The 10,297-nt window shown below is 38.8% G+C and overlaps 1 protein-coding gene across 1 annotated transcript; it reads left to right on the forward strand.

The window, feature by feature from the left end:
- The first annotated feature begins 5,324 nt into the window (after positions 1-5,324).
- On the forward strand, positions 5,325-9,751 carry LOC103411136 (peptidyl serine alpha-galactosyltransferase-like). Its single transcript, XM_008349785.4, has 8 exons — positions 5,325-5,867; positions 6,033-6,203; positions 6,627-6,870; positions 7,031-7,231; positions 7,498-7,988; positions 8,127-8,291; positions 8,441-8,684; positions 8,810-9,751. Exons 1-8 carry the CDS (start codon positions 5,548-5,550, stop codon positions 9,482-9,484), a joined length of 2,511 nt encoding a protein of 836 aa, XP_008348007.3. The 5' UTR covers positions 5,325-5,547; the 3' UTR covers positions 9,485-9,751.
- The last annotated feature ends 546 nt before the right edge of the window (positions 9,752-10,297 follow it).

Below are 10,297 nucleotides of genomic sequence, written 5' to 3' on the forward strand. Positions count from 1 at the left end.
TATCTGCCAGATAACTAACTTTCCCACTAGTCATACCTAGAATGAAAAATTAATTTGAATCGGTCACATGCATAAAAGTTTATAAAAACAAGTATCAATTCAAAATAATTTCATTTATTCAAGGATTAAAAACTTAATATCCAAAATAAATCGCCAACTAATAATCCAAAACATAAAGGAAAATTGTTCAAAATCAACCAAAAAACAAGGTGGGGTTCGGCCACTAGGTGGAATTCGGCCCCAATTGTCTTATTTTAACTGAAAAATAAGTCTATGTCTAAGATTCTAATCTTCCCTAGGAGTGGTATCCTCCTGAAAGTCAGAAACCTCCATCTTTGTAGTCTCCGGTTCGTCCACTTGCATGAAGTTTGATTCAAACTTCTTACGACGAGAATGATATTCATCTACAACCTTCTTGGGAGCACGGAAAATACGGGACCAATGGTCCTTTGAACCACAACGATAGCACATATCGTCATTCATTGTGGCAGGTGCTTTGCCCTTATTCTTGAAGTTCGGGGCCGTGGGAGCGAGGTTTGGGCGCTTCTGGGCTTTGTTTCCTCCCTTGGATGGGCCTTGGCTCTGTTGACCTTGGTGGGATGGCTTCTGGCCGCCCTTACCACGCCTCTTTTGGCGTTTTGGGTGCTGATTAGTGCTATAATGTGCTTCAGGCACAGCAGTAGCCCCAGTAGGTCGAGCTTGATGATTCTTCATCAACAGCTGGTTCTGCTTTTCAGCAAGAAGTAAAACAGAGATCAAATCTGAGAATTTAGTGAACTTCTGAGCTCTATATTGTTGCTGCAGGACAATATTAGAAGCAGAGAAGGTCGAGTAGGTCTTCTCCAGAAGATCCTCTTCAGTCAAAGTTTCATTGCAAAACTTGAGAAGTGATCGGATTCGACAAACTTCAGAATTATATTCATTCACAGACTTAAAGTCTTGGAAGCGCAAGTGCTGCCAGTCGTGTCTTGCTTCAGGCAAGAATATGTCCTTTTGGTGATCGAAACGATCAGCCAAAGCGATCCATAATGCACGTGGATCCTCCTCAGCAAGGTACTCAGTTTGCAGAGCGTCATGAATATGTCTTCGGATGAAGATCATAGCAGTGGCTTTTTCAGCTTCGCCAACAGGTTTATCTGTTGCTTCTTCAATAGCAGGACGCAAGTTCTTTGCAGTGAGGTGGAGCTTCACATCTTGAACCCACTTGAGGTAGTTCATTCCAGAAACCTCCAAAGCGGTGAAGTTGAGTTTGTTCAAATTCGACATGTTCCTATCACAAAGTAGATGGACAAGATGTGGTTAGTGTAATGGAGAAAAATCAATCCATTCACATAGGAGTAGAACATACAGGTTCTAATAGACATGTATTGGTTTAATTTTGCATGAAAAACTTCGGGTTTCATGGGTGATATGTTTAAGTGAAAACTTCGGGTTTTCAAACAAGGCATGTTTAGAAGAAACTTCGAGTTTCAAAGTAATTATGAACTTCAGGTTCATATATTCCTGCAGGCAAACACAAATATATATGCAAACAAATATGCAAAGAATATATGTAGAAATATTGTATAATGATAAGTGAATTAATTTATTTTTGGTCTTCGGGGCCAAATTAAAGTGTGGGTGAAAATATAAAACCCATATTATTTAAAAAAAATATTAAATAATAACATCTCGGGGCCTAAAAATATAGGCCGAGTACCCCCGGGTGTAGGCTGCAGGCCCACGGGGTGAGAAGGGAATGGGCTGCTGTGTGCAGCCCTAAAAAAAAAATTTCTCTTTTTTTTTTTTTTTTTCGCGGGCGGGCCACTTCAGGTTGGCCCAAAGAAACAAAAAAAATTCTTTTTTTTCGGTCTGGGCCGGTGCAGGCGAGCCCAGGAAATAGACAAAAAAAAGTTTGTTTTCTTTGCGGGCTGGGCCGCTGCAAGCGAGCCCAGCAAAAAAATTGTTTTTTGTTGTTGTGTTACACGGGCCGAGAGACAGAGCCCGAGTAGGGCTCGGGAAAGAGTCCAAAAAGGCATCCCAGCCGTAGCTGGGTGTGTTCACCGGGGAAGAACACCGGAATTAGTGGACGGCGCCATGGCAGGCGGTGTGTCCAGGGTCGAGCAAGCCATGGTTAGTCGAAGAACCAGGTGTTTGTCGACGAAGAGGAGATCTCGATGTCGATGGAAGAAAAAAAAAATCCGAATGAATTCAATTGAATTCGAGTGAAGACCCATGAAATTCTTCTGGAATTTCTAGAAATCGTTGGTGAAAACGATGGGTGGTGTCCAAGTTTGCACGACTGCAGGTCGTGTTGTGTCAGAAAATCGACGGCGAGGACCTGGGCTTCAGGCCGTAGGTCGGGACAAGGTGCTTCAAACGCACCGTTTCGGTTCAAGGCTTGCGGCCTGGGTTCTCGGTTTGGGTTGGGCCATCGCAGGCTGCGGGCCTGGTGGCTTGCGGCCTTGCATGGTGCAAAGGCACGGGTTCGACTAGAACCCTAATTCCCAAATCGCAAAAAAATATTTTTTTTTCAATTCAAATATAATGATATGCATGTAAAATTCAATGAATCACATATTTACGTTGATGCATATGCAAATAATAGTTTCAATGCATGTACATATGTAAGATTCAATTCATGGCAAATATCAAATTCACATAATTGTAGCAATTTTGGTTATTAAGCATACACAATTTATGTAGAATCTAAAATACGTTAAACGTAAAGTTGGGTCATGCAATACACAATTTATGTAGAATCTAAAATACGTTAAACGTAAAGTTGGGTCATGCATCATGGTGAATGTTCATGCTATCAGGGCTTGCAAAATATCGAGTTAAAAGCCGTTGTTTGGAAAGAACCTGATTGCGTGATGATATGGATGAACTGGTTTGATGCAGAAAAAATCTCCAACGTCAGATTCCTAAGCGCAGCGGTAGGAGCGTGCTGATAACGTGTTGTGGTCTATTTTATCTGACAGAGAGACTAGGGCCGGCGGCAGAGAGAGAGAGGAGAGAGATGTGTGTTTGTAGAATTGTAGGAGAATGTGTGTGTTGTTATCCCTCCTACATTGTGCCTTTATTTATAGTAGTAAAGGGAGAGAAGATATTCCTTCTCCTCCAAGTAATACAAGTTGTAATAGGAAAGGATAACTAGAAGCAAATCTTATCTAGGATTTACACAATCATACTTAAACTAGGAATGTTTACAACAAAATATATATTTTAACATCTATATTTTTCACTTATTTTATTACTTTTGGGCTTAAACCCACTTCCAAATACATTATAAAGATTTCCTTAATGCTCACGGAAAATATTTCGAGAAAATAAAAAAATTAGCATTTTTTATAAAATAAAATATGGATTAACACTCACGGTTTTCAATCAGTTTTGAAAATTCGTACATAAATCACCGTTCAATCTTTTTATTTTCCCTTTCGCCTCATTGTGAAGTTTTGAAGATTAAGGTGAGAGTTGAGATTCTTGAGTGTATAACCCCATTTGACAATGTTATGGGCCCCACTACTATACTTTTCACTTATTTTTGTAGTTTTCGGCTTAAATATTCTACTAAATATACATTTGTTCCTCAATAAACCATCAAAATTGCTTTCGACTTCCTTAAAAAGTTTAACTTAATGCTCATGAAAAATATTTTGCAAAAATAAAAAACTTGCATTTGTGTCAAAAAAACATGGGTGTCAGGCGAGCTCGACGCACACAAAACGAGACGGACTCAGCTCATGCAAAACGAGGCAAGCCACGGCAGGCAAAACAAGAAAACCTTTGCTCACACAAAATAGGCGGGCTTCTGGCATGCAAAACGAAGAGCAATACATCTCACGAAAAACGAGGCAGGATACATCACACAAATCGAGGCCAACCATGCGCACGAAGAACAAGACTGTATCTGTACACGCCAAAATGATGCAAGCCCATGAACACAAAAAGGGGCGGGCTTCTAGTACGCAAAACGAGGCGAATCAAGGCACACAAGACAAGGCGAGCTCTGTGCACGCATAATGAGGCGAATTCATGGGTGCTTTGAAAACGAGTCGGGCTCCATGCATGAATAAATATATTTTGGAGAACATGAATATGATGTTTGTTGTAGTGGGAAGAGAAATAAAAGAAAAGTTAACAAAAATGTATAAAAATAGTTCAAATTCTCGAGGTGACTTTCTGGCACCCTCAAGAATTTAGAACATTTTTGTACATTTTTGTTAATTTTACTTTTATTTCTCTTACCATAACAACAAACAATCATATTCACGTTCTTAAAAATATATTTTTTTCTTACAAAATCTATTATAATTCCTATTTAAACACTTGTAATTAACGATTTAACACATGAATTTAAAGGTATTTGAACTTTATTTTTGTTAATTTTTCTTCTAACAAAATATGAACTACATATTAACAGAATTCTCTTTGTAAACCAAAAGAGGGTGAAAAATTATTTAACAAAACAAAATTTTGCTATTTTTTGTTTAAGTCTCATCTACAGGAGATTTTATTAAATATACACTTGTTGCTCAATAAATCGTAAACTTACTTCCAAATACATTATAAAGATTTCCTTAATGCTCATGAAAAATATTTTGAGAAAATAAATAATTTGCATTTTTTTACAAAAAATCGTGGATTAACATTCATGGTTTTTAGTCGGTTTTATAAATTTGTATATAAATCACCGTTCAATCTTTTTATTTTCACATTCGCCTCACTGTGGAGTATTGAAAATTAAGGTGATAGTTTTCGTTGAGATTCTTAAGTGTAGAACCTCATTTGACAATATTCTAGGCCTCACTACTATACTTTTCACTTATTTTTTTTAGTTTCCGGCTTAAATATTATACTAAATATACATTTGTTACTCAATAAACTGTAAAATTGTTTCTGAATTCCTTAAAAAGTTTAACTTAATGCTCAGGAAAAATATTTTGCCAAAATAAAAAATTTGCATTTGTGTAAGAAAAACATGGGTGTCAAGTGGGCTTGCCGCATGCAAAACAAAACGAACTCAGCTCACACAGAAGGAGATGAACCACGACATGCAAAAGAAGGTGAGCTCTGCACACAAAAAATGGACGGGATCCTTTTCCTGGGGATCCTAGGAATCCCGCAATCGTGTCCATTCATCGTACATCGTATGGTTAGAAGTTATTTTAAAATTTAAAATTAAATATAAATAGTTCAATTGATTTTTTACCGAACAACATACAATGAACAGAAACGATCACAGAATTATTAGTATTTCCATAAAAAATGATCCAGCAAAGATTCTTTTTCCATTAAAAATACACACTACATCCAAGAAAGAAATAAAAAGTTGCGTTATGTCACAATCTTTCTCGAAAAATAATATTCCATTAATTCAATGATTATTAAAATCCATGTTGCACCAAACCCCAGCTACGTCATGTCACTGGAGTGAGTGCATAAACAACACCAAAAAGCTCCGATTTTGACTTTAGACTGCATGATCTATCCGTCAGCGCCATGAAAATTTAGATCTCTGACCCCATACCCAATTGAAATCCGAGCTCCAATTGAGCTGCAATGGCCGGATTCTTGGTTCTGGTGGCGGTGGCGGTGGTGGTGGGTCTGTGCATTAATGGCGGTTGGGTGGCGGAGGCGGGTCGGGAGGCTCCGGGAAGGACGGGGAGGAGGGTCCACACGCTGTTCTCGGTGGAGTGCCAGAACTACTTCGACTGGCAAACTGTCGGGTTGATGCACAGCTACCGGAAGTCCCTGCAACCCGGCCCGATTACCCGACTCCTCAGCTGCACCGACCACGAGAAGAAGAAGTACAAAGGGATGCATCTGGCTCCCACTTTTGAGGTGCCTTCGATGAGCAGGCACCCAAAAACTGGCGACTGGTAAGTTCTCAGCTTATTTATAATTGATTTTCTTCTAGTTTGTATTAAAGTTTGGATTTTGAATTCTGGGTTGGATTTAATTGTTCGTTTAATTTGATGGGTTTGATTTAAATTGAAGGACCAGAAAATATTGATTAAATTTTAATTAAGACGCTAATTTTGCAGGTACCCTGCAATTAACAAACCAGCCGGAGTTGTGTACTGGCTTAAGCACAGTAAAGAGGCTGAGAATGTTGATTGGGTTGTGATTCTGGATGCTGACATGATTATCCGCGGCCCGATTGTTCCTTGGGAACTTGGTGCTGAGAAAGGCAAGCCTGTTGCAGCATATTATGGGTATCACTTTGCACTTTTTTTCCTTTCATGTAAATGATACTAAATTTTAGCTGAAACCAGATTGTATCATACAAGAGCATTGTGAATGCCGTATGAATTCCTTATGATCATTCGTACCTTTAGTACAAGTATGTAGGCAAGCTATGTTAGTTTTGAGTAAAAGGCTAGTTAAGTAGAGTTGCAGTTTGTACCTGACACCATTCGGTGGTCGAAGTGATAGATATTCTTTGTTATTGGTCAATCACTCACATGAGAAGAGCAAGATGTTGTCAACTTCAAAAAATGCAGAGACTTCTTATTTGGCATTTGAATATTAACTTTATGAAACTTTTATTTTGATGAGTTTATGAACAGTAAATACATTTTGCAATTGTGGGGACTCTGGCTATCAACATATATTCATATAACGAATTTCTCCTTCAGGTACTTGGTTGGGTGCGATAATCTTCTCGCTCAATTGCACACTAAGCACCCTGAACTCTGTGATAAAGTTGGTGGGCTTTTGGCCATGCATATAGATGATCTTCGGGCATTGGCACCCATGTGGCTTTCGAAAACAGAAGAAGTGCGGGAAGACAGAGCTCACTGGACAACTAATATAACTGGTGACATCTATGGGAAAGGATGGATCAGTGAGATGTATGGATATTCTTTTGGTGCAGCAGAGGTAAGTTTCTTTTTTCTTCTCCCTTAAAATATTATTTCCTTGAACAAAATATAAATGTTGGATGTCTTACAGATTTCCAATCTTTAAATTTGAGTGTCTTTGCTCAGTGCTTGTTTGTTTTCTTGTTAATCGGTGCCGGTTACCTTATTTTCCTTTTCAGGTTGGTCTCCAGCACAAAATAAATGATAACTTGATGATCTACCCAGGCTATACTCCAGCTGAGGGTGTTGAGCCTATTCTTCTTCACTATGGCTTGCCATTTAGTGTAGGGAATTGGTCTTTTAGTAAATTAGATCACCATGAGGACGGTATTGTTTATGATTGTGGCCGACTTTTTCCTGAACCTCCTTATCCAAAAGAGGTATGTGATAACTTTACTTTTGTTGTACATTTATTTTATGGTGTATGTTTGCTTGAATTATCCCACTGCTAAACGCAATTGACTAGGCGCCTTTTAGATAGGGCATACTTGAAAAGACTTAAAGGAATGCTCATTTAGGTTTTGTTATGAACCTGTATATAAATAATTTATTTATTTATTTTCAAAACGTCAAAATTCTGTACATGGAAGATCATGTTCAAGATCTTTGTAGTTGATTATGGTAAATTTATTCTTTCTTTATCCAGGTAATAATGATGGAACTTGATCAATATAAAAGGCGGGCTCTTATGTTGAATTTAGAGTGCATTAACACTTTAAATGAGGGTCTTTTACTTCAACATGCAGCAGATGGTTGCCCAAAGCCAAAGTGGACCAAATACACGAGCTTTCTGAAAAGCAAAACTTTTGCTGAACTGACTCGGCCAAAAAAGCTGACTCCTGCTACTTTACGATTTGAGGAGCCAGTACATGTAGTACAGGCAGTGCAGCAGGAGGTTGTCGATGAACCCGGAAAACCATATCCAAAAATCCACACCCTTTTTTCCACTGAATGCACCCCTTACTTTGATTGGCAGACTGTAGGACTTGTCCACAGTTTTCACCTGAGTGGTCAGCCTGGAAATATCACACGATTACTCAGCTGTACAGATGAAGACTTGAAGCAATATGCTGGGCATGATCTGGCTCCCACCCATTATGTCCCTTCCATGAGCCGACATCCATTAACGGGTGATTGGTAAATTTTTTTCTTCAAGGGTCTTCTTTCCTTCTTATAGTTTGTTCTTGGTGGTGGTTTAATGTTAATTTCAGCATTGACATCCTATCTCCCAATCTTTAAGAGAAGCAAAGCTCATCCTTTTGTTCTATCTACCAGGTATCCAGCGATTAACAAACCAGCTGCAGTCCTTCATTGGCTCAATCATGCAAATACGGATGCAGAGTACATAGTGATTCTTGATGCTGATATGATCTTGAGAGGTCCAATTACACCATGGGAATTCAAAGCAGCACGTGGCCGACCAGTTTCAACTCCCTATGAGTAAGCAATCTGATTTTTTAAATTTTATTATTATTATTATTCTATGGTTTGGTATCTCAGGACCCAAAATGTTATTAGGGGTCCATATTTCTAGTTTCTAGTTGTATAATCCATACGAGGACTAATTTTTCCTGATCTGTATATGGTAGCTATCTTATCGGTTGTGATAATGAGCTTGCGAAACTCCATACTCGCCATCCTGAAGCCTGTGACAAGGTTGGGGGTGTTATCATCATGCATATAGATGATCTTAGAAAGTTTGCTCTACTGTGGTTGCATAAAACCGAGGAAGTCCGGGCAGACACAGCTCATTATGCCACAAATATCACTGGTGATATATATGCATCTGGTTGGATAAGTGAGATGTATGGTTACTCATTCGGGGCGGCAGAGGTAAATTGTTCTGCTGTGTAAAAAAGCGCTTCAGTATTTACCCTGAGCATCATCACCATTATTTAAAAAGTGTTTCAGTGCTATTATGTGATAATGATTCTATTCCCCTTCGTTTTTCCATGTAGTTGAAACTACGGCATCAAATAAGCAGCGAGATACTGATATACCCAGGGTATGCTCCTGAACCAGGCATCAAATACAGAGTATTCCACTACGGTTTGGAATTCAAGGTTGGAAACTGGAGCTTTGATAAAGCAAGCTGGAGGAATGTTGATGTGGTTAACAAGTGCTGGGGCCAGTTTCCAGACCCACCCGACCCTTCAACGCTCGACCAGACAGACAAGAACAAACTGCAGACAGATCTACTTAGCCTAGAATGCATTAAGACACTAAAGGATGCATTACACCTGCATCACAAGAGAAGGAACTGTCCCGATCCCAGTTCATTGTCCAACTCAAACTCACAAGCAGCGGAGGAAGTTGTAGTATCAAGGAAACTTGGTAAGTTGGATGGAAGTTTTGGTCTAGGAAGCAACCATGTCCAAACGAATCATTCCGAGGAGATTTCGGAACCTACATTGACAGATGGGATGTTTAGTTCTGTGAGGTTCTGGGTTGTTGCTCTATGGGCATTCTGTGGTTTGGGCTTCTTGACGGTCACGTCAGTGCTGTTTTCAGGTCGTAAAGGGAAAGGTAAAAGAGGTAAAAGTCATAGAATTAAGAGGAGAAATTCTGGTACAGGATTTATGGATATTAGCAGCCGTGATAGGCATTTACGTGGAGGTGAAGTACCTTCATAACATTCTCTTGTGAGCTAAGTTCAGAAACTCCATCAAAAGTGGAGACCGAGTTTGATTTGCCATGGGTGATACAGTGACCAAACTCATCCATACGACATTACATTTACGCTATCCCACTACAATTTTTTTACGAAATGTTAGTTTAGGGTTATCATAAGAGGAAGATGAGAGGCTATGTAGTAATTTTGACATTTGATATCACTTTGTATTTTACTCGTTTTCTTTTCCATATCAAATCGTATACGTGCTTACAGTGATGTTGCATAATATGCTTTCTTTCACGCAGACGTTTTGTCTTCCTTGTGTGTTTAAATTTTACAAATGTTGAAAGAGATTCCAAGTTCGAAAACTATTTGTAACATGCTCATACAATTCAAATTTGCCACTAACATCTTGTTTGGGCCCAACCTTACATCTTTAGCTTGACGAATATCACTATTGACCAAAACACTTCTCAATTTCCTAACTTGTTATGTTGTAAGATTGTTAATATTCGTGCAAGAGCGTATCCCACAACCGTATTGTTAGAGGCTGCATGTCACCAGTTATGGATCCCCGACCAATAAAGAGATCGAAAGATAACAGGATAAATAATTGGTTAAACAGTAGAATTCTCTTAGTCAGTCATAGCTTCGAAAAAGTCTGTCTCCTCAGCCCAAATAAGCAAACTTATTAATTGCGTGAGTCAACATCCTAATCTAAATACGATTGTGATTTGTTTATGTTCTTAGATGATTTCCTACTGTAAATAGATTGGAAGTTATTAAGGGAGTTAATTTTCCTTGCACTACAAGGATTGTATCTAGGGTTTTG

The sequence above is a fragment of the Malus domestica genome, chromosome 09 (genome assembly GCF_042453785.1).
Source record: "Malus domestica chromosome 09, GDT2T_hap1".
Taxonomy (NCBI): Eukaryota; Viridiplantae; Streptophyta; class Magnoliopsida; order Rosales; family Rosaceae; genus Malus; species Malus domestica.

Excerpts from the sequence above, each read along its gene's own strand:
- LOC103411136 (XM_008349785.4), top strand. The coding sequence starts at position 5,548 with ATGGCCGGATTCTTGGTTCTGGTGGCGGTGGCGGTGGTGGTGGGTCTG. Across the intron at positions 7,989-8,126 it reads CATCCATTAACGGGTGATTG|GTATCCAGCGATTAACAAAC; the intron begins GTAAATTTTTTT and ends TCTATCTACCAG. Across the intron at positions 8,685-8,809 it reads ACTCATTCGGGGCGGCAGAG|TTGAAACTACGGCATCAAAT; the intron begins GTAAATTGTTCT and ends TTTTCCATGTAG.